This window comes from Dendropsophus ebraccatus, chromosome 2, assembly GCF_027789765.1.
Source record: "Dendropsophus ebraccatus isolate aDenEbr1 chromosome 2, aDenEbr1.pat, whole genome shotgun sequence".
NCBI classification, from domain to species: Eukaryota; Metazoa; Chordata; class Amphibia; order Anura; family Hylidae; genus Dendropsophus; species Dendropsophus ebraccatus.
In genome coordinates, this window is record NC_091455.1 from 124,583,924 (window position 1) to 124,608,757 (window position 24,834).

General features: G+C 41.6%; 1 protein-coding gene across 1 annotated transcript in view; it reads right to left on the bottom strand.

Moving 5' to 3' along the window:
* GALNT1 (polypeptide N-acetylgalactosaminyltransferase 1) overlaps positions 1–24,834 on the bottom strand; it is a 127,894-nt gene that overhangs the window by 47,135 nt on the left and 55,925 nt on the right. Inside the window, exon 3 of the mRNA XM_069958234.1 lies at positions 19,715–19,889. Within this exon, the coding sequence (XP_069814335.1) occupies positions 19,715–19,889 (175 nt within the window). The remainder of the gene's footprint in view (positions 1–19,714; positions 19,890–24,834) is intronic.

Consider the following 24,834-nt stretch of genomic DNA (forward strand, 5'->3'; position numbering starts at 1 on the left):
AACCAATGTTTAAAAAAAACAAAAAAAAAAAACAATCAACATCAGCAATGGTCTGGTCAAGTTCTGCTGCCTTTTATTTCAAGATGCAATGTAAATGTATTGAGATTCTCTTGGTGCTACACAAGGTTCAGTATCTCCAGCCTTACTTCTTACTCTAAAAGGTTAGGCCCAGATTTAGCTGGGTTCACACTACGTATATTTGAGGCTGTATAGCAACCAAAACCAGGAGTGGATTAAAAACACAGAAAGGCTCTGTTCACATAATGTTGTAATTGAGTGGATGGCCGCCATTTAATGGCAAATATTTGCTGTTATTTTAAAACAACGGCTGTTATATTGAAATAATGGCAGTTATTTACTGTTATATGGCGGCCATCCACTCAATTTCAACATTGTGTGGACAGATACTTTCTGTGTTTTCAATCCACTCCTGGTTTTGGTTGCTATGAGGACCTGACAAGAGGACCAAATACAGCCTCAAATATACATAGTGTGAACCCAGCCTGCTGTAAACTGCCCAGAGCAACCAATCACAGCTGAGATTTCATTGCATCAGAGCTGAAAGCTGAGCTGTGATAGGCTGCTATGTCGGTTCAGACAGTTTGAGAAATCTGGGCCTCTGCAGTTTCTTCAGGCATTTGTGGATGTTGGCACAGGCTTTACAATGGCTGCTTTTTTTACATCCTAAAATATCACTGTTGCCCAGCCATGTTCTAGATGTGGGAAGGGGTAGCAGATGACCACGTGTGAGTCGATAAAAGTCAGATAGCAGAAGAGTGGAGATTAGAAGAGCAAATATTCCTCTTCTCGCTCTTATCTCCAAAAAGTCACAATCAAAGAATAAGTATGCGCTGTGACTGTTGAGGGTGGACTGGTTAAAAAACAAAAGTCAATGTTTCCCCTGTATATGTGGCAATTCCTCATACTGATTGATGTGAAAGTAAAAGCTGCAGTCATATGCAGCACTCACATTAAGATCCTGTATGTCTGGCTGTATAACAGCTAGAGAAGCCATCTTGGGCTTGTTGTAAAGTAAAGATGTAGTAGCTCCAGATGTAACACAGCCTGAGATAGACCTTGTAGTAATGATGAGAGCGTGTATCTCATACTGCCTTGGCTACTGAAGTACAATCCTACCAGAACATAAGTAAGGGCCCTATTCCACCGGACGATTATCGTTCAGATTATCGTTAAATCGTTCGAATCTAAACGATAATCGTTCGGTTGAAATGCAGTAACGATTAACGACCGAACGAGAAATCGTTGATCGCTTTATAAGACCTGGACCTATTTTTATTGTTGCTCGTTCGCAAAACGTTCGCAAATCGTTCGCATTGAATAAGACATCGTTCGGTCGTTCGCAATAGATACGAACGCAATAGCGAATAAATACGGAAGAAGAAACGATCGCAATTACGATCATAAGTAACGATTATCGTTCCATGGAAATGAGTGAACGTTTTCAGGTCTTTCGCAATAGCGGTCGTTTGAGATCGTTAATCGTTAACGATTATGCTAACGATAATCGTCCGGTGGAATAGGGCCCTAAGGATGTCATGGCAAATAAAGGTTTAACCCTTAGGGGTCACATCCAGTTTTCATTTTTGCGTTTTTTCCTCCTTGTGTATATAAGGCCGTAGCGCGTGCATTTTTTCCACCTAGAGACCCAAATGAGCCCTTATTTTTTGCACCACTAATTGTACTTTGCAAGGGCTGATGTAATTTTTGCCTAAAATATGCAGTGAAAGCAGAAAAAAAATTATATGTGTGGTGAAAATGGGTAAAACTGACTTCTTATATATGTTCCTCAAGTTAGTACGATTACGACGATATGTAACTTGTATAACTATTATCTTATTTGATGGCTTTTAAAAAATTAAAAATAGAGATGAGCAAACCTCGAGCATGCTCGAGTTGATCCGAACCCGAACTTTCGGCATTTGATTAGCGGTGGCTGCTGAAGTTGGATAAAGCCCTAAGGCTATGTGGAAATCATGGATATAGTCATTGGCTGTATCCATGTTTTCCAGAAAACCTTAGAGCTTTATCTAAGTTCAACAGCCACCGCTAATCAAATGCCGAACGTTCGGGTTCGGATCGACTCGAACCCGGTACGCTCATCTCTAATTAAAATCTTTTTTAAAAAAAATATATGTTCCTTTAAATCACTCCATTCCCAGGCTTATAACACTTTTATCCTTTGGTCTATGGGGCTGTGTGAGGTGTCATTTTTTGTGCCATGATGTATTCTTTCTATCGGAACCTTGATTGCATATATGCCACTTTTTGATCGCTTTTTATTACAGTTCTAGATTTGATGCAACCAAAAATGTGAAGTTTTGCACTTTGGAATTTTTGGCGCTTACGCCAGTTACCGTGCAAGATCAGGAATATGATAATTTAACCCCTTAGCGACCCATGACGTATCTGATACGTCATGGTGCCGCTCGGGGTGTTCAGAGCAGGGTCCCGCCGGGACCGCGCTCTGAACGGCGCTGATCCCGGCTGACACGTGCAGCCGGGCAGTGCCTCTGTTAGCCGGCGCGGGTCCTGTTGCCGCGCCGGCTAATTAAGCCTCTAAGTGCAGCTGTCAAACCTCACAGCTGCACTTAGAGGCACTGCGCCGCACGTCCCTGGTGTCTAGTGGGACGGATCTCCCCCCCGCGATGCGATCGCGGGGGGGGGAGATCCGTTCTTCTGCCTGTGCCGGGCCTCAGCGTCGGAATGACGCTGATCCCGGCTCGGCAATAGATTGCTATGGCCTGCAGCAGGCCATAGTAATCTATGACCGATCTAATCGGTCTTTGCTGTGTATATACACAGCATTGATCTCTATAAGAGATCAGTGCTGTCTATATACAAGTCCCCCAGGGGGGCTTCTAGTTACAGTAAAAAAAAAAAGTAAAAAAGTGTTTTTATTAATAAAAAATCCCCTCCCCTAATAAAAGTCCAAATCACCCCCCTTTTCCCATTTTATAAATATAAATTAATAAATAAACATATTTAGTACCGCCGCGCGCGTAATCGCCCGAACTATCACATTCCTGATCTCGCACGGTAAACGGCGTCAGCGAAAAAAAATTCCAAAGTGCAAAATTGCGCATTTTTGGTCGCATCAAATCCAGAAAAAATGTAATAAAAAACGATCAAAAAGTCGTATATGCGCAATCAAGGTACCGATAGAAAGAACACATCAAGGCGCAAAAACTGACACCTCACACAGCCCCATAGACCAAAGGATAAAAGCGCTATAAGCCTGGGAATGGAGCGATTTTAAGGAACGTATATTTGTTAACAATGGTTTGAATTCTTTACAGGCCATCCGATACAATATAAGTTATACATGTTATATATCATAGTAATCGTAACGACTTGAGGAACATGCATAACAAGTCAGTTTTACCATAGGACGGACGGCGTAAATGCAAAACTCCCCGAAATCAAAACAAATTCGTTTTTTTTTTTCAATTTGACAGCGCAAATGATTTTTTACCGGTTTCGCAGCATATGTTATGGAAAAATAATGCCTGTCATTGCAAAGTACAATTGGTTTCGCAAAAAATAAGCGCTCATATACGTCTCTAGGTGAAAAAATGCAAGCGCTATGGACTTTTAAACTTAAAATGGAATAAGAAAAAGCGCAAAAACGAAAATAGGCTTTGACCTTAAGGGGTTAATAGTTCAGGCGATTAAGCACAGGGCGATAGGGACATCTAGTAGCACTACACTGATCTCTCGTTGAGATCTATGCAGTATAGATATACTGCATAGATCAATGAGATCTGTGCTCTATTGCTTTCAGCTGCTGCACCCAAGAGCAATAGAATGCAGAGGCGGGATCAGCACCATTATGGCGCAGACCCTAGCCCAGTAAAGATGCAGCAATCCCTCCCACTAGACACCAGGGAAGGGAAAAAGCAGCACTTTAAAGGCTAATTAGCGGGCACGGCGATCGGACCATGCCCGCAAATAGCCGCTGTCCTGGGCTGCATATAGCACCCGGGGTCGCGGCGATTCAGAGTGGGGTCACGCGACCCCCTCTGAACTCCCCTAGCCATGCCAGGATGTACAGTAATGTCATGGTGCTTCTAGGTGTTACAGGAGAAATTTGGCAAATTTTTAATTAAAGTATTGTATTGCCTCCAAAAGTTACACAAATTACAAATACATGTTTGCACGTGTTTTTTCCCTGCTTTACTACTGCATCAATGCTTCACTTTCTGGATAGTGAAGCCTTGATGCAGTAGTACGTGCAGGGAAAGAAAAACCTCTATATGCATTTCCTGTAATAAGTGTATATTGGTGATTTGTATAACTTTTGGGGGACAATACAATACTTTTATTAAATTTTTCACCAGACTTCTTCTTTAAGTGCAGGGGGGAATTTATATTAAAAGCACATACTGCTGTAAATGAAGTTTGATGCAGGCAAATTGGACCAAGAAAATGGGGAGGGGGTTCAAGGGGTTAGCCAGTAACACCGATACAGCCAAAAACCGCAAAGCAAAACCATAGCACATGAACTAAGCCTCAAAAATCACTTATACATCTCACACTCAAAACATTTCAAGGGCATCTCATCAGAAGTGCTTATAAATGCAAGCTGCACATATAATACAAAGAGCTGAGTAAAGGATCTGGCACTTGAAGTAGTTAATACAAGGGTAGTATTACAATCCAATCTGTATTGATCACAAGATTAGACTTCTCATTAACAGAAGACTTGAACATTTCATTGTGTATGCACAAGACAGGATTCAATGAAAGATGCAGATTACACGAGCGCTGATAGTTTCACCTTAGCATACTCTTGAAGACCGTTACATAAACGAAATAGAGATGCAATAACCTCTAGTTGTGTTTAGCAGGCATCAATAAAAAAGAGGGCATCTGAAAACCCCTGAAATGGACAGAGGACAATGCAAAAGACAGTTTATACCTTATGTTTTTTTTATTTTGCTTCCTATTCCCTGGGTAACCACTTTGTATTCTTTTGGCCATTGTGATTTGTTGACAGAGCTTTATAGCCATAATATTCCTTTACTGCACCCATCCACTACACAGAACCCCAAAGGGCAATCCTTAACCCCTTCACGTCAGCAATCTGTATATATACTTTCCTACTGCACATACCCCGTGCAGTAGGAATGTATATACACATTCCTGCTGTGACAGGGATAATGATGTGAGTGGGAGCACAGCGATCCCGCTCACATCAAAGTCCGGGGCCGCAGGTAATGAGAGTCAGCTGCGATCCCACAGGTGACTCTTTTTAACCCCTTAAATGCCGTGATCTACAGCGATCACGGCGTTTAAGGTGCTTAGTGATAGATCAAACATCTGTCACTGAGTGATCGGTCCCTATTGCATGTGCCAACAGGCGGGGGTTAGCTCCTTACCTCCCTCCTGTTGGATGGGCGATCCATGTATACAGTCTGCTCTAAGGCAGGCTCTATACATAGATCGCCAATAACACTGATCTATGCTATGCTATGGCATAGCATAGATCAGTATATGCAATCTAATGATTGCATATTTAAAAGTGAGAAAAAAAATAGTTTAATAAAAAAGTTTTTTACAAATATTAAAAAAACCCTTATAAACCCCCTCTCAATAAACGTTTAAAAGACTTGCCCCTTGCCCATTTTAAAAATAAAAATATAAATAAACATATTACATATCGTAGCGTGCGGAATTGTCCGATCTATTAAAATAACATTATTGTTCCCACATGGTGAATGGCGTAAACAAAAGCACCAGGATTGCTGATTTTAATTATATATCACAAAAAAATGAATGAAAAGAAATCAAAAATTTTCTGTTACAGCAATATGATATTAATAAAAACTAGAGATCATAGCGCAAAAAATGACACCCCAACCAGCCCTGTAGGTGGAAAAATAAAAGCGCTATGGCTCTTAGAAGGCGCGGAGGAACATTGCATTAATCTGACCCGGACTTTTGTGCATCAAAGGGCTCTGTCTTGAAGGGGTTAAAGTGTCACGTCCCTGGGGGACTTCTAGTATATGCACTCTGATCTCCCATTGATCTATGCTGTGTATAGTTATACAGCATAGATCGATGAGATCAGCACTTGATTGCTTTCGGCTGCCGAAAACAACCAAGTGCCGAGGCGGGGTCAGCGCCATTTTGGCAAAGACACCGGCAGGTAATAGAAACAGAGATAGCTCCTGTCCGCCACTAGACACCAGGGAATGGCTGCATACGGTAATTGGATGCAGCTGTTAACTTTGACAGCTGCCTCCGATTACCTGATTAGCAGGCACGGCGATCGGACTGGTACGTCATATGTCCCTAAGAGGTTAAAGTGTAATTTGCGCACAAAAGAGGCAGTCATGATAAACACATTGAGCCGTGATTCTCTGTACTGGCCGGGACTGCATGTGTTTGGTCTCTTTTTTTCAACCAGCACAAAACTGAAAAGCTGCCTTCAGGAGCAGGGCTGTGGAGTCAGAGTCGTGGAGTCGGAGCTAGTTTTGGCTGGAGTCAGAGTTCGAAAAAATGTACCAACAACTTCGACTGAAGCTTTAAAACAATCTTTAAAAAAAATTAGAATTGAGTTTTGATATCAATTTTATAAGTTTTGCTCATCAATATATTTTATGAGCAACATTCTAATAGGACACTGGCCCTTTTAGATAAGGGTGGTCAAGGTAAAGTTGTCCGTCACTATTTGGCAGTTTGTTTCTGAACTATTCTCTTCCTGGATGGTGGATGATTGTATATAAGCAGCAATGTCCTGTGTAATATGGAGGAGGAGAAGACAAAAGTAGTGTAGCAGTAACCTTTTCCCTCAATGTGGTGTTTTCTCTGTGGGAGAAGATTGTTTGTTTTTCTTCAGTGTTCTATGGCTGCAGCTGTGTGTGTGTATTTGTGTGTGCTTGTGCTATGGCTGCAGCAGGCTGTGTGTGTGCTTGTGCTATGGCTGCAGCAGGCTGTGTGTGTGCTTGTGCTATGGCTGCAGCAGGCTGTGTGTGTGCTTGTGCTATGGCTGCAGCAGGCTGTGTGTGTGCTTGTGCTATGGCTGCAGCAGGCTGTGTGTGTGCTTGTGCTATGGCTGCAGCAGGCTGTGTGTGTGCTTGTGCTATGGCTGCAGCAGGCTGTGTGTGTGCTTGTGCTATGCCTGCAGCAGGCTGTGTGTGTTTGTTTGCTATGGCTGCAGCAGGCTTTGTGTGTGTACTTGTGCTATGGCTGCCTGTGTGTTTGTTTGCTATGGCTGCAGCAGGCTTTGTGTGTGCGCTATGGCGTGCCCCCAGAGTGCCCCCTCTATATCACTAGGTGTGACCCTTCTATATCACCATGGCTGATCTCTAAATTACAGGTATCTGGCATTGTTAGCAGTGTTTCTGTGTGTATGGTGAATATTTAGTTAGACCATCTAGACTTGTTCTGAGTTGTTCACCACATGGAGGCTGGAGACTGGCTGCATCCACCGCACACACAGGAAAATTTGCTTTATATATCTTTCCTTATTCCCTCAGAAGTCGCCCCAGAATCATGTAGGACATTAGAAAAAAGCTGCTGAGTAGAAATGAGCGAACCTCGAGCATGCTCGAGTCCATCCGAACCCGAACTTTCGGCATTTGATTAGCGGTGGCTGCTGAAGTTGGATAAAGCCCTAAGGCTATGTGGAAAACATGGATATAGTCATTGGTTGTATCCATGTTTTCCAGACAACCTTAGAGCTTTATCCAAGTTCAGCAGCCACCACTAATCAAATGCTGAACGATCAGGTTCGGATGGACCCGAACCCGGTTCGCTCATCTCTACTGCTGAGCCAGTGTGATAAATAACTCCCCTGGTAAACAACCCCCCAAAAGAAATACAAAATTAGAATATTCAATTAATAAATAATCTTTACTGTGCACTTGTGCATCTTGAAACATGATTGAAAACCCCACTAAAAACAAAAACATAAAAGTGGGGTCCCTTCCATTCCCACATCATGATAATGGTTACATCATGTAATAAGATATGGTGGATAAGCAGCAATGAATTCTTTAAAAAAATATATAGCAGTTATTATAGAGAAACTAGTTGCAAACATACAGATATATAGTGGCAACACACACACATATTACATGTAATTATCATCAGCAAGCCAAAGTTTAACAGCAACCTACAGGGGCAAGTGCTTACCCCATATACTCTCCCTGGCATACAAACGACAAAAACCTGCTCTGTTAGCTTTAAAAAAATGAGGATCTTTGCAAACCACTTGATCAGAGTGTACCATGTCACCATGTTAAGGTGTCTTCAGATACATGGTTCTACTCTACCATTCCCACACTAGCAATGGCCTCTCCTGGGCTAAATAAGGCTACAACTGGGCAGATAGGAGGCAAATCTCTATAACAATTGAAAGACATGGGTGGCATGCAAGCAAATAGGAGGCAGCCAAACCTCCCACACGCAACAGAAAGGAACAGGGCGTACATATGATAAAAACCTGTTCTATAGATATTAAAAAGTAAGGATCCCATGTCTTGCAAGTGTTATAAATAGAGATTTGGCTCCTATCTGCCCAGTTGTAGGCTTATTTAGCCCAGGAGAGGCCATTGCTAGTGTGAAAATGCTAGAGTAGGGACCATTTCTCTGAGGATACCTTAACATGGTGACATGGTACAATCTGTTTAACCCTTTGAGGACCAGGCCCAAAATGACCCAGTGGACCGCGCAAATTTTGATCTTAGTGCTTTTGTTTTTCCCTCCTCCCCTTCTAAGAGCTCTAGCACTCTCAGTTTTCTATCTACAAGCCATGTAAGTGCTTGTTTTTTACAGGAATAGTTGTACTTTGTAATGGCGTCATTCATTTTACCATAACATGTATTATGGAATTCCAAATATATTATTTATGAAGATATAAATAGGTGACATCGTAAAAAAGAATGCAATATGGTAACGTTTGGGGAGTTCCTGTGTCTACGTAATGCACTATATGGTAACAGCGACATGATACTATTACTCTATAGGTCAGTCCGAACACAACCATATGCAGGTTTCACAGATTCTCTAATGTTATATATATGTTTTTTTTAAGAAATCCTTTTTTTTGGCAATTAAATATTAATAAAATGGACCTATTGTGACGCTTATAACGGTTTTATTTTTTCACCTATGGGGCTGTATGGGGTGTCATTTTTTCCGCCATGATCTCTAGTTTTTATTAATACCATATTTGTGAAGATCGGACGTTTTGATCACTTTTTATTGATTTTTTTTAATATATAATGTAACATAAAATCGGTAATCTGCGCACTTTTTCCCCTCTTTTCGTGTACGCCGTTTACCGGTCGCAATGACGCTTGTTATATTTTAATAGATCGGACAATTACGCACGCTATGATATATTATATGTTTATCTATTTATTCATTTTTATATGTTTTATTTATATAATGGGAAAGGGGGGTGATTTAGACTTTTATTGGGGGAGGGGTTTTGGGGTAGTGTGTTAGTGTTTTGAACTTTTTTTTTTTTACACTTTTGAAGTCCCTTTGGGGGACTTGTACATAGATTAGTCTGATTTATACACTGATGAATGCCATAGGCATAGCATTGATCAGTGTTATCGGCGATCTGCTCATTGAGCCTGCCTGTGCAGGCTCAGTGTAGCAGATCGCCGATCGGACCGCATGGAGGCAGGTAAGAGACCTCCAGCAGTCCGTTTCAACGATCGGGACCCCCGCAGTCACACTGCGGGGGTCCCGATCGGTAAGTGACAGGGGACTCCCCCTGTCACTTACACTTAAACGCCGCGGTCGCGCCGCGATCGCGGCGTTTAAGGGGTTAATGACACGCGGCAGCGCGATCGCTGCAGCGTGTCATTGCCGGTGAGGTCCCGGCTGCTCACTGCAGCCGGCCCCCACCTCCTATGAAGCGCGCTCCGCTCCGGAGCGCGCTTCATAGCGGGAATAACACCCATGACGTAAGGTTACGTCATGGGTCGTCTGGGGACAGACTTCCATGACGTAACTCTACGTCCAGGGTCGTCTAGGGGTTAATCAAATAGTTTGCTAATTTTTTATTTTCATTTTTTAAAATCTACAGAGCAGGTTTTTATTGTATGTACACACCGGGGGGGAGTATATACGGTAATCACTTGCACCTTTAGGCTGGGTTCACACTATGTATATTTCAGTCAGTATTGTGGTCCTCATATTGCAACCAAAACCAGGAGTGGATTAAAAACACAGAAAGGATCTGTTCACACAATGGTGAAATTGAGCGGATGGCCGCCATATAACAGTAAATAACTGCCATTATTTCAATATAATAGCCGTTGTTTTAAAATAACAGCAAATATTTGCCATTAAATGGCGGCCATCCACTCAATTTCAACATTGTGTGAACAGAGCCTTTCTGTGTTTTCAATCCACTCCTAGATTTGTTTGCAATATAAGGACCACAATACTGACTGAAATATACGTAGTGTGAACCCAGCCTTAGGCTGGGTTCACACACAATATATTTCAGGCAGTATTTGGTCCTCATGTCAGGTCCTCATAGCAACCAAAACCAGGAGTGTATTGAAAACACAGAAAGGCTCTGTTCACACAATGTTGAAATTGAGTGGATGGCCGTCATATAACAGTAAATAACTGCCATTATGTCAATACAACAGCCGTTGTTTTAAGATAACAGCAAATATTTGCCATTAAATGACGGCCATCCACTCAATTACAGCATTATGTGAACAGAGCCTTTCTGTGCTTTCAATCCACTCCTGGTTTTGGTTGCCATGAGGACCTGACATGACGGCCAAATACTGCCTGAAATATACTGTGTGTGAACCCAGCCTTAGGTTGCTGTTACACTTTTATGTTATGTTTTATGTTAAGTTTTGATCGGTCTGGGTCTGAGTGTTCAGACCTGTACCGATCATGAGAGAGAGCTGAGGGAAGACTGTGCTAAGCGTCGTCCTCTCCCGGGTCTGTATTACGTGCAAGTCAGGTTCCTAATGTATGTCTATAGAGCCTGACATCCAGTACTCCATTACTGGAATTCAACAATGAATGGTGGTTCCGGCACTCCAGGAAAGTTAAAATCCATTACTTTATTTCATAGAAGCCATAAAATCATGCTGCAAGATAACACCGACGCGTTTCGCGCGCATGCGCGCTTAGTCCTGGTATAATGCATGCTATGTGTAACACATGTTTAAAAGCAAAGGCAGCCTATCGCAACAATGTAATTCAAACCTGGGATACAGGTGTAAGAGCAGCTTAGCATAATTGTAATGTGAAACCAATGTGGGCGTGGGAGAGGTACGGTCAAGAAAAGCCACACAAGGTGTGGGGCGAATGCCGCACAATAGAGAAGAGAGGTCTGAATAAGGACAAAGCCAAGTATGGAAAAACAAATAAATGAGCAATTGAAGATCAAACAGACCAAAACAAAACAAAAGTGAGAATAAAACAAAAAGGACGTAAGTAAAGAGCAACAAACTTTTGCTCTTTACTTACGTCCTTTTTGTTTTATTCTCACTTTTGTTTTGTTTTGGTCTGTTTCATCTTCAAATGCTCATTTATTTGTTTTTCCATACTTGGCTTTGTCCTTATTCAGACCTCTTTTCTCTATTGTGCGGCATTCGCCCCACACCTTGTGTGGCTTTTCTTGACCGTACCTCTCCCACGCCCACATTGGTTTCACATTACAATTATGCTAAGCTGCTCTTACACCTGTATCCCAGGTTTTAATTACCTTGTTGCGATAGGCTGCCTTTGCTTTTAAACATGTGTTACACGTAGCAAGCATTATACCAGGACTAAGCGCGCGAAACGCGTCGGTGTTATCTTGCAGCATGATTTTATGGCTTCTATGAAATAAAGTATTGGATTTTAACCTTTCTGGAGTGCCAGAACCATTAGGCTACAAACCCATTTGCCGGACCTGCAGCGAGTCCCCTCGCTGCGTATTTGCAGAGAGACTTGCTGCAGATCCCGGCCCTATACTTTCAATGGCAGACAAACAAGCAGCAGAGATGTACAGAGGGGACTCGCTGCAGATCCGGCAAGTGGGTTTGTAGCCTTAGGGTGCGTTCACACCTACAGGATCTGCAGCTGATTTTCTGCAGCAGATTTCAGTTAAATAACTGAACACAGCATCAAATCTGATGCTGTGTTCAGTTATTTAACTGAAATCTGCTGCAGATCCTGTAGGTGTGAACGCACCATTAAGCTGGAATCACACACAGCACTTTTTAGGAAAATTGCAATTTTTAAGCCAATGACAGAAGTGGATTCAAAAGGAATGAGAAATATAATGGAATTACTTGTACTACTACTTCTTACTGGATCCATTCTGGCTTTGGCTAAAAAAAATTTGGTGGCAATTTTCCAGAAAAGTGCTGTGTGTGACTGAAACCTAACAAAGTTTGGTGGAGCCATGAGGTAACCTAAAAGACTACACGGATATGGATGGCATTTCAGGTTTTGAGTCATATGTTAGAGATGCTTTGATCAGGTAAACTACATTTGCTTAGCTATGGAAAGCTGTAACCTGCGCACCTAACACTGTCTACTCTGTCCTGCTACTAATACAAGAACAGCAGTTGTACGGATTCCTATGACTTTGGCTTGTGTACTATTAATAACCCTGTGGTATGGCTCTTGTTCAGGTACACCATGTTCTTGTGATTAGCTAATACGCCGTAAGGGCAGACACATGGTGGGAAGTGTGCAAATTCCTTGATCAGTTTCAATTGTCTTGACACATAAAAAAAGATCGATTTGACTTCTAGGTAATGTGTTTCTCGTTCTGCCAAAATAAGTCTTCTGAACTATTAGATGGTAAACATGCCTGGTCTATATTTTTCTATATTACATACAAGTCATGGAGTCTGGCCAGGCGTTATTGAGGCATTATAATGTACACCTTCTAAACCTCATCCTTACCCTACTTCCCAAAGAAACCAAAGGTTATAAGCAGAGGTATTATAACCAAATACATGCCCAATCCATGTCCTGCCTGCTTCCAAGTCACACCCTATACACATCAGGATGACCTCTGGATGGACTCAAAATCACCTTAACCCCTTCGTCCATAATGACGTCTAGGGACATCATAAAAAGCAGTGCAATTCTGCCTCATGATGTCCCTGCCTTCCCCCCTCTGTCCCTAGCTGCAATCCGGTGGCAGGAGGAGGCTGACGCATATTGCCTCCTCCCGCCACCCCACCGGGCAGTTAACCCCATAGACGCAGCGGTCGGTGCGACTGCAGCCTCTATGGGGAGATATGCTCCCTGCAGCTGATCAGGTGCTGGGAGAAGGCTGCGGCACATGCTGTGCCACTGCTGCGCTACCCCCCCCCCCCAGGCTCCCCTTCCCTGCCGTAGCCAAGTACCTTCCCCCCTCCCGCCGGGTGCGTCTGGGTTGCTATGTTTTCAAATGATCGGACCCCCTGCACTAGGACAGGTACCTGATCATTTGAATAAGCTGTCAGCTCATTTACTATATAATGCATTACAGCACAGATCATGTGCTGTAATGCATTATATATGTGAAAAAGTGTAAGTAAAAAAAAAAAAAACAGAGAGCACCAAACACATACATACATAATTAAAATAAATAAATGTAATAAAAATATAAATAAATAATTTAAATTTACAAATATATATATAAATTAAATAAATATACACATTTCCTGTATGATCTATTAACCCGTTACATTAACCCCTTAACGACATCGGGCGTAAATTTACGCCCTGATGCCGGTAAGAAAGTTCAGAGCGGGGCCGCGCGGCGACCCCGCTCTGAACCGCGGCGGTCCCGGGTGCCGCTTGTAGCCCGGGACCGCCGGTATTAGCGGGCACGGTCCGATCGCCGTGCCCGCTAATACAGTAATCAGATGCAGCTGTCAAACATGACAGCTGCATCCGATTACCGGATTCAGCCGTTCCCTGGGGTCTAGTGGAGGAGATCGCTCCTCCAGGATGTTATCCCGGAGGAGCGATCTCCGTAACTGAAGCCGGCCGGGGACGCGTCCAAGATGGCGCCGTCCTCGGCTCGGCACTCGTTTGTTTCCGGCTGCAGCAGCCGAAAGCAAACGAGTGCCGATCTCATGGATCTCTGCAGTATATCTATGCTGCAGAGATCTCAATGAGAGATCAAAGCACTTATACTAGAAGTCCCCCAGGGGGGCTTCTAGTATAAGTGTAAAAGTAAAAAAAAAAGTGTTGTTAATAGTAAAAAGCCCCCTCCCCTAATAAAAGTCTGAATCACCCCCCTTTTCCCAGGTTATAAATAAAAGTAAATAAATAAATACATAAACAAACATGTTTGCTATCGCCGCGTGCGTAATCGCCCGAACTATTAATTAATCACATTCCTGATCTCACACGGTAAACGGCGTCAGCGCGAAAAAATCCCCAAGTGCAAAATTGCGCATTTTTGGTCGCATCAAATCCAGAAAAATTGTAATAAAACGATCAAAAAGTCGTATATGCGCAATCAAGGTACCGATAGAAAGTAAACATCATGGCGCAAAAAATGACACCTCACACAGCCCCATAGACCAAAGGATAAAAGCGCTATAAGCATGGGAATGGAGCGATTTTAAGTGACGTATATTTGTTGACAATGGTTTAAATTTTTTACAGGCCATCAGATACAATATAAGTTATACATGTTATATATCGTTTTAATCGTAACGACTTGAGGAACATATATAACAAGTCAGTTTTACCCCAGGGCGAATGGCGTAAAAACACATTTCCCCCAAATAAACAAAATGCGTTTTTTTTTTTTTCAATTTCCCCACACTTTGAATTTTTTTCTGGTTTTGCAGTGTACTTTATGCAAAAATTCAGCCTGTCATTGCAAAGTACAATTAGTGATGCAAAAAATAAGGGCTCATGTGGGTCGCTAGGTGGAAAAATGCAACTGCTATGGCCTTTTAAGCACAAGGAGGAAAAACCGAAAACGCAAAAATCAAAATTGGCTCTGTCCTTAAAGGCTTAATTATCCCACCCAATTAACGTCATAAAAAAAAAACAAAAAAAAATAACCAAAACCCTTAATAAAAATAGATTTTTTTTTTAAAAAAATCAAAAAACGTAACATGTACCCAAAAGGTGTACCGCTAAAAATGTCAGCTTAAGCAAAAAAAATTAAAAAAAAATAAAAAAATCCCTCACATAACTCCATTGGCGAAAAAATACAAATATTACTGCTCTTACAATATGCAGGACGCAAACAGTATTTATAGTATAAGTGCCATAAACTATAACAAAAGCTATATAAAATGGATATCACTGTAATTGTACTGACCTGATGAATAAAGATAACATGTCATGTGTAACGTATAGTGAATGGTGTGCAAAAAAATTATGAAAAACAGCTGCTAAATTGTGTTTTTTATTCGTACCACCTCATAAAAAATTAAATAAAAAAATTATTCAAACGTCAACTTGTCTTACACAAATATTTTGGCACTGCAAGGCCTCTGTGACATGGTATAATGGCAAAAAAAAAATGAAATAAAAAAAGGCCACAAAATTCCCCAGGTCTCTATCATGTCCGAGGCCTGTGATTGAGTCAAGTTAAGCACTGTGGCCACATATGGGGGATTTCTAGGAACATTGGAGAAGCGGAATAAATAGTGAGTTCCATTTCTTCGTTAGTATTTGCAGCTTTCGAGGAAAAAAAATGGATTAAAATGGAAAATCTGCCCCAAAAAAAATCAAAATGTTAAAATTTCTCCTCCAACTTGGTTATTTTTCTGCGAAACACCTAAAGGGTTAATAAACTTAAGAAATGCTACTTTGAATAATTTAAGTGATGCAATTTTTACAGTGGAGGGATTTAAGGGGGTAACTAACATACAGGCCCCACAAATCCCCTTCAGAACTGAAGTGGTCCCTAAAAATTTTTTTCTAGAAAATCTGAAAAATCGCTGCAAAATTTCAAAGCCCTCTAACAGCCTAAAAAGTAAAATAATGTCCACCAAATGACGTCACCATAAAGTAAACATGTTGTAGATGTTGCAGTAATAATGAGTTTATGTGGCATTACTATTTTTCTCAGAAAGAGAGATTTTGAATACAAAGAAACGTACATTTTTCAAATTTTTGTGCAAATGTGTTTTTGGTATACCAAAGTATACCACAAACAAAGAGGAATATGTCACAAAAAAATCTCAGAATAACCGTGATAGTTGAGAGCATCGCAGAGTTATCACTACATAAAGAGAAAGGTCAGATTTGAAAAATAGGCCCTGGGCATTAAAGTGACTCTGTAACCACAATCTGACCCTCCCAAACCACTTGTACCTTCGGATAGCTGCTTTTAACCCCTTCCCCCAATATGACGTCCTGGGACGTCATGAAAAGCAGTGCCATTCTGCAACATGACGTCCCTGGACGTCATGCCTTTTCTGCCTCCCCCGCTGTCCCTATGTGAGATCGGGCAGCAGGCGGAGGCTGTCTCACACAGCCCCCTCCTGCTGCCACTGCCCAGAGGGGAGCCGTGCTCCCCCCGGGCACTTAACCCAATAGACGCCACGGTCGATGCGACCGTGGCGTCTATGGGGAGATCTGATGCCTCTGTCTCTTCCTCAGCTGATCGGGCGGCAGGAGGAGGCTACGGACATTGCCTCCTCCTGCCGCCACTGCTTTCATTCTCCCCCCGCCTCTCTTCGACCCCATGCTGCTTCTCCCCGTGCGCTCCGCCCCCCTCCCCCGATCCGTTTCTCCCCGTGTGCTCCGCCCCCCTCCCCTGATCCGGCATCTCCCCGTGCGCCCCCTCCTCGCTCCTGCTCAGGCACCCTCTCCCATTCACTCTCCATGCTGCCCCCCCTCGCTCCTGCTCCCCCCTGTTCCCCCCAGCTTCCTCCCCTTGCTCACCCCCTCCGGGCTCCGGCTTCATACCGGTGCTTAACAATCTGGTCCCTGCAGTGCAGGGACCTGATCGTTTGAATGGCCTGTCAGCTGTAAAGCTGACAGCTCATTCACTATACTGTATAATGCATTACAGCATCCATCATGTGCTGTAATGCATGATAGAGATATATATATATATATATATATATATATATATATATATATATATATCTGCAAAAATAGAAAAAACACACACACAATTAATTAAATACATAAATAAATTAAAATAAATAAATAAATATACACATTCACTATCCCCCCTTTATAAATGACCCCCTATAAATAAGATACACATATTTGGTATCACCGCGTCCGTAATGACCCCGTCTATTTACCTGCTACATTAATTATACCACCCGATGAACGGCATTAAAAAAATAAAGAAAAAACTAACCAAAATGACAATTGTTTGTTAATCCCGCCCCCTAAAAAATAAAGAAAAAAGCTATCAAAACGTCACATGTACTCAAAAGGTGTACCACTACAAACGTCAGCTTATGCTGCAAAAAAAAATCCCTCACATAACTCCATTGGTGAAAAAATACAAATATTTCTGCTCTTACAATATGCAAGACACAAACAGTATTTATAGTATAAATGCTATAAACTATAACAAAAGCCATATAAAATGGATATCCCTGTAACTGTACTGACCTGACGAATAACGATAACATGTCATATATGACGTATAGTAGACTACGTACAAAATAATGGTGAAAAACAGCTGCTAAATTGTGTTTTTTTATTCGTACCACCTTATAAAAAAATTAACTAAAAAATGATCAGGGTGTCACATGGCCCTCAGAATGGTACCGATGGAAACGTCAACTTGTCTTACACAAATATTTTGGCACCGCAAAGCCTCTGTGACATGGTATAATGGCTAAAAAAAAACTGAAATAAAAAAAAAGACCCTAAAATTCACCAGGTCTCTGTCATGTCTGCGGCCTGTGGTTGAGTCAGGTGACGCACTGCGGCCACATATGGGGGATTTCTAGAAACACAATAATAAGCTGAATAAATACTAAGTTCCATTTCTCAGTTAGTATTTGCTGTGTAAGAGGAAAAAATGGATTAAAATGGAATATCTGCCAAAAAAAATGAAATTTTTAAATTTACCCTCCAACTTGCTTAAATTTCTGTGAAGTACCTAAAGAGTTAATACACTTATGAAATGCTACTTTGAATACTTTGAGGGGTGCAGTTTTTACAGTGGAGGGATTTATGGGGGTAACTAACATTCAGGCCCAACAAATCCACTTCAGAACTGAACTGGTCCCTAAAAAAAAAAAATCAGAATTTGAAATTTTCCTGAAAATGTGAAAAATCGCTGCAAAATTTCGAAGCCCTCTAACATCCTAACAAGTAAAAGGACGTTCACCAAATGAAGTCACCATAAAGCAGACATGTCGTAGATGTTGCAGTAATCATTAGTTTATGTGACATGACTATTTTTCTTAGGAGAAGAGAATTTTGAATATAAAGGATTGTAAATTTTTCAAAGTTTTTGCGCAAATGTTGTGTTGTTTAATAAAAACTACTGAGTGTATCAACCAAAGTATACCACAAACATAAAGAGGAATATGTCACGAAAAACAATCTCAAAATAACCGTGATAGTTAAAAGCAACGCAGAGTTATCACTACATTAAGAGAGACAGGTCAGATTTGAAAAATAGGCCCTGGTCATTAAGGCCAAAACAGGCTGCGGAGGCAAGGGGTTAATCAAAGATCTGTCCTGGGGTCCGTTTGGCAGGGGATGCAGTTATTGTCCTAAAAACAACTTTTAGGGTACAAACCCACTTGACGTATTTGCTGCGTGAATCAGTCTTAAAAATAAGCAGGCAAAATGCAGGTTGGCTTTATACAATTGTTCTGCGTTAAAATACGCAATTGCGTATTTTTGAAGTGTGAAGCTACATGCGTTTTTCGCACAGGTTGTTAACAACTGATGCTTTGCTAACAACAAGCTTCACGCTTCAAAAATACGCAATAGCGTATTTTAACGCAGAACAATTGTATAAAGCCAACCTGCGTTTTGCCTGCTTATTTTTAAGACTGATTCACGCAGAAAATACGTCAAGTGGGTTTGTACCCTTAAAAACTGGCAGCCCTGTGCCCAACGGCCAGGGCTCAGATTGTGTATGCATTATTAGACTAGCACACCCTCTCTGTCCCTCCTCATCATTAGGAATGCTCCAGGTAAATTGTCTCCTATTCCTCAGCTGTGTGAATCTTGAACATGGGCTGGATCATTAAGACACATGTGCAATGTTCACACAGGAGAAAATGTTCCAGTGGCATTCCTAATAATGAAGAGGGTGGGGAGGAGGGAAGCAGGGGTTGTGCAAAGTTAGGGCACAGATACTCTAACCCCCGGCCATTAGGCACAGGGCTGCAAGTTTAAAAATTGACTTTTTAGGACAATAACTGCATCACCTACCAAACGGACCTCAGGACAGATCTTGGATTAAAAGCAGCTATGCGAAGGTACAAGTGCCTTTAGGGGGTCAGATTGTGGGTACAGAGTCGCTTTAAGGCCAAAACAGGCTGCAGAGGCAAGGGGTTAAACTGTATGGGCATCCTAAAGTAAGGAAATCAGGCAAACCCTGATAAAAGAAGCAAATTTAACAAAAAAAAAAAAAAACTATTATACATTGCACACCTATTACGGATAGGAGCCAATAAATAAATTTAGAGGCCGCACTGTCTGTTGTCTCTGCAGCTAATGAACATTTGGCACATCATCTTCCCGGAGTAATTTCCTTTTCAATTACACACAGCCTTTAACCTGATAGACATTGCTGCTCACTTACCCTTCCAGCCGGACATCAGGTAAGGATCTGTTTAGTGCTATCATCTCACTGGCCATTAGATTAAATTGATTAATTTTAAACATTTCTTTCATTTTCTCTTGATCTTCTTTAGGCAGGACGACAGGTTTCCCCATTTCTCCAGGGCCCTCGTGAAGCTTCTGAATGACACCAGGACCTTAAAAATAAGAGGACTCTATTATAGTCTTTCATAGCCAATATGATCATGCATGCAGGAAGAACGGCACAGGTATATTTCTGTCACAAAATCATTAATGAATAGCGTGTACGATACACCTGATTGGAAATAAAGTGTGTGTATATGTATATATATATATATATATATATATATATATATATATTATACACACACACACACACACACATATACACACACACACACACACACACACACACACACACACAGTCTTCTTAAACTTCGAGTGCACTACTAGTCCTGCGCCGCAAACAACTGCAATGGAAATATATCACATTGTAGGCTCTCAAGATGCTAGGCAAGATGCTGTATATACAGTGGGGAAAAAAAGTATTTAGTCAGTCACCAATAGTGCAAGTTCTCCCACTTAAAAAGATGAGAGGCGTCTGTAATTTACATCATAGGTAGACCTCAACTATGAGAGACAAAATGAGAAAACAAATCCCGAAAATCACATTGTCTGATTATGTAAGAATTTATTTGCAAACTATGGTGGAAAATATATATTTGGTCACCTACAAACAAACAATCAAGATTTCTGGCTCTCACAGACCTGTAGCTTCTTCTTTAAGAGTCTCCTCTTTCCTCCACTCATTACCTGTAGTAATGGCACCTGTTTAACCTCTTAAGGACATAGGACGTACCGGTACGTCCTATGTCCTCACTTGCACTTCAAAGCGGGGCCGCGCGGCGGCCCCGCTTTGAAGTGCCGCGATCCCGGGTGCCGCGTGTAGCCCGGGACCGCCGCTATTAGCGGGCACGGTCTGATCGCCGTGCCCGCTAATTAGCTAATCGGAGGCAGCTGTCAAAGTTGACAGCTGCCTCCGATTACCGGAGGCAACGTTTCCCTGGTGTCTAGTGGGGGAGATCGCTCCTCCGGGACCTTGTCCCGGAGGAGCGATCTCCGTTACTGATGCCGGCCGGGGACGCGTCCAAGATGGCGCCGTCCTCGGCTCGGCACTCGTTCGTTTTCGGCTGCAGCTGCCGAAAGCAAACGAGTGCCGATCTCATGGATCTCTGCAGCATATCTATGCTGCAGAGATCTCAATGAGAGATCCAAGTGTATATACTAGAAGTCCCCTAGGGGGGCTTCTAGTATATGTGTAAAAAAAAAAAAAAAAAAAGTGTTGTTAATAGTAAAAAGCCCCCTCCCCTAATAAAAGTCTGAATCACCCCCCTTTTCCCAGGTTTTAAATAAAAGTAAACAAATAAATAAATAAATAAACATGTTTGCTATCGCCGCGTGCGTAATCGCCCGAACTATTAATCACATTCCTGATCTCGTACGGTAAACGGCGTCAGCGCTAAAAAATCCCAAAGTGCAAAATTGCGCATTTTTGGTCGCATCAAATCCAGAAAAAATTTAATAAAAAGCGATCAAAAAGACGTATATGGGCAATCAAGGTACCGATAGAAAGATCACATCATGGCGCAAAAAATGACACCTCGCACAGCCCCATAGACCAAAGGATAAAAGCGCTATAAGCCTGGGAATGGAGCGATTTTAAGGAACGTATATTGGTTAACAACGGTTTGAATTTTTTACAGGCCATCAGATACAATATAAGTTATACATGTTATATATCGTTTTAATCGTAACGACTTGAGGAACATGCATAACAAGTCAGTTTTACCCCAGGGCGAATGGCGTAAAAACACAGTTCCCCCAAATAAAAGAAATGCGTTTTTCTTTTCAATTTCACCACACTTTGAATTTTTTTCTGGTTTCGCAGTGTACTTTATGCAAAAATTCAGCCTGTAATTGCAAATTACAATTAGTGACGCAAAAAATAAGGGGTCATGTGGGTTTCTAGGTGGAAAAATGCAAGTGCTATGACCTTTTAAACACAAGGAGGAAAAACCGAAAACGTAAAAACGAAAATGGGCCATGTCCTTAAAGGGTTAAACTTGTTATCAGTATAAAAAGACACCTGTGCACACCCTCAAACAGTCATACTCCAAACTCCACTATGGTGAAGACCAAAGAGCTGTCAAAGGACACCAGAAACAAAATTGTAGCCCTGAAGACATACAAGACCATTGATAATCTCCCTTGATCTGGGGCTCCACGCAAAATCTTACCCCGTGGGGTCAAAATGATCACAAGAACGGTGAGCAAAAATCCCAGAACCACGTGAGGGAACCTAGTGAATGAACTGCAGAGAGCTGGGACCAATGTAACAAAGCCTACCATCAATAACCCACTACGCCGCCAGGGATCCTGCAGTGCCAGACGTGTCCTGCTGCTTAAGCCAGTACATGTCCGGGCCCGTCTGAAGTTTTCTAGAGAGCATTTGGATGATCCAGAAGAGTATTGGGAGAATGTCCTATGGGCTGATGAAACCAAAGTGGAACTGTTTGGTAGAAACACAACTTGTCGTGTTTGGAGGAAAAAGAATACTGAGTTGCATCAATCAAACACCATAGCTACTGTAAAGCATGGGGGTGGAAACATCATGCTTTGGGGCTGTTCCTCTACAAAGGGGCCAGGATGACTGATCCGGGTACATGAAAGAATGAATGGGGCCATGTATCGTGAGATTCTGAGTGCAAACCTCCTTCCATCAGCAAGGACATTGAAGATGAAACGTGGCTGGGTCTTTCAACATGACAATGATCCAAAGCACACCACCAGGGCAATGAAGGAGTGGCTTCGCAAGAAGCATTTCAAGGTCCTATAGTGGCCTAGCCAGTCTCCAAATCTCAACCCTATAGAAAACCTTTAGAGGGAGTTGAAAGTCCGTGTTGCCAAGCGACAGCCCCAAAACATCACTGCTCTAGAGAAGATCTGCATGGAGGAATGGGCCAACATACCAACAACAGTGTGTGCCAAACTTGTGAAAACTTGCAGAAAAGGTTTGACCTCTGTCATTGCTAACAAAGGATATATAACAAAGTATTGAGATGAAATTTTGTTACTGACCAAATACTTATTTTCCACCATAATTTGCAAATAAATTCTTACAAAATCAGACAATGTGATTTTCTGGATTTGTTTTGTCATTTTGTCTCCCATAGTTGAGGTCTACATATGGTGTCAATTACAGGCCTCTCTCATCTTTTTAAGTGGTGGAACTTGCACTATTGGTGACTGACTAAATACTTCCCCCCCCCCCCTGTACATGGATTTAATAAGTGATTGTTACTTTATATCAGTGATAAGTTTATAGTTTAAAACATATAAAAACAATAAAATGAAATATAAGTACATAGGATGTAATTTAGATTATAATAAAATAGAAAAAAAGAGCAGATATTGATATACACTTAGATTCAGTATTTATTATCAGTAACTGGCTTGCAGGGCCCTTGCACAGCCAGAGTCCGGTATACCACAAGTAGTCTGTTCCAGATATGCAAATGCATGAAGTAGAGCTCCTTGTATATTTATAAATTAAATTTTCCCGAACTACCCCTTTAAGAAAAAGGAGAAATCTCAAGATTTCCTTCATGACTTGTTCCCTGTTTAGTCTGTTCCTGGCTTTGGCTTCAAATATCTGTCAGATAAATTTCTTTGTGTAAACCATTACTTAATAGTTAATCCTGTGAAATGCTTGAATACTTGAAAGGGTGAAGATTTCAAAACGGGATAATTTATGGGGGCTTTTAGTATACAAATATACTCCAAAACTGAACTGGTTCCTATTTTTTTTTTTCAATTTTCACAAAAATTTTGATAATTGCTACTAAACATTTACAGCCTCTAACAGTAGACATGTTATATAGTTGACATGTGTTAATAAATTTATGTAGCATTACCATCTTTCTTACTGGCAGAGACTTTCAAATTTAGAGAAATGCTATTTTTAAAAAGATTTTTACAGCATTTTGGAGTTTTTCGCAAAACATTTTTTTTAGCGGTATCAACACACAGTTGCAACTAAGAAAGTAGAATATGTCACGAAAAAAAAAATCTTAAAATAACAAGGGTAGGTAAAAGCAAAGTTATTACTACATAAAAGGGACACATGTCATATTTGAAAAATTTATTCCAAAACTGGATGTGTCCCCTAAGGGGTTAAACTTTCAACCTATCACTGATATGAAGTAACAGTAGTTATTAAATATATGTATATACAGCTCCTGTCCTAGCTTCTTGTCAGCCTACAATGTGACATATTACTGTTAGGACTTTTTACTTTTACAACATAATAAAAAGGTAACCAGACTACATAAGAAATCACCCCTTCTGTCCCCAAATACTCACAGCAATGTTACCTTTTCTTTACAATGGTAAAAATGGTTCAAATGCCAATAACAAAACACTTTTTACCAACGCCCCAGCAATAAAAACTTCTGGTCAATTCTACCAGTTTATTCTCCTACACAAGAAAATAACCCTGCTCTCATCAAATGTATAGGTTCTTTGAACTGCAGGTTGTTGTGACACTGGACAATGGAGACCAAAGCTTTCTTCCTACTCCTACTACAGAGCACAAGGTTGAAGCGGTTAATCAGCAAACAGGTGGGCAGGGGAAGCCTCAGATTCCTTCCTCACAGCAATAAACAGCGTTCTCCAAACCACTGCATATTCACACATAAGTGACACAGACTGCTGAAAGTGCGTGTCACTACTTTATGCTGCTCTTATAGGGGGCAACACAAAACTGTCTGAAAGCATCCATTCAAAAGCTTAAAACTTTGAAGCACAGGTGTCAACCATGCCGCCCTCTGGATGCTGCAAAACTAATTCCCACCAGCTAAAGATCTCCAGGCATGATAGGAACTGTAGTTGTGCAACAGCTAGAGGGCAGCATCAGTGGCGGACTTATCACTTGTGCAGCCTGTTCAGCTGCACAGGGGCCCAGGGCAATAGAGGGGCCCGCCAGGCTCAGACTCTAAAGTGTCAGCTCAGCATGGCACATGACAGTATCAGCACCCGGGAATTGCGGGCCCCTGCTCCTGT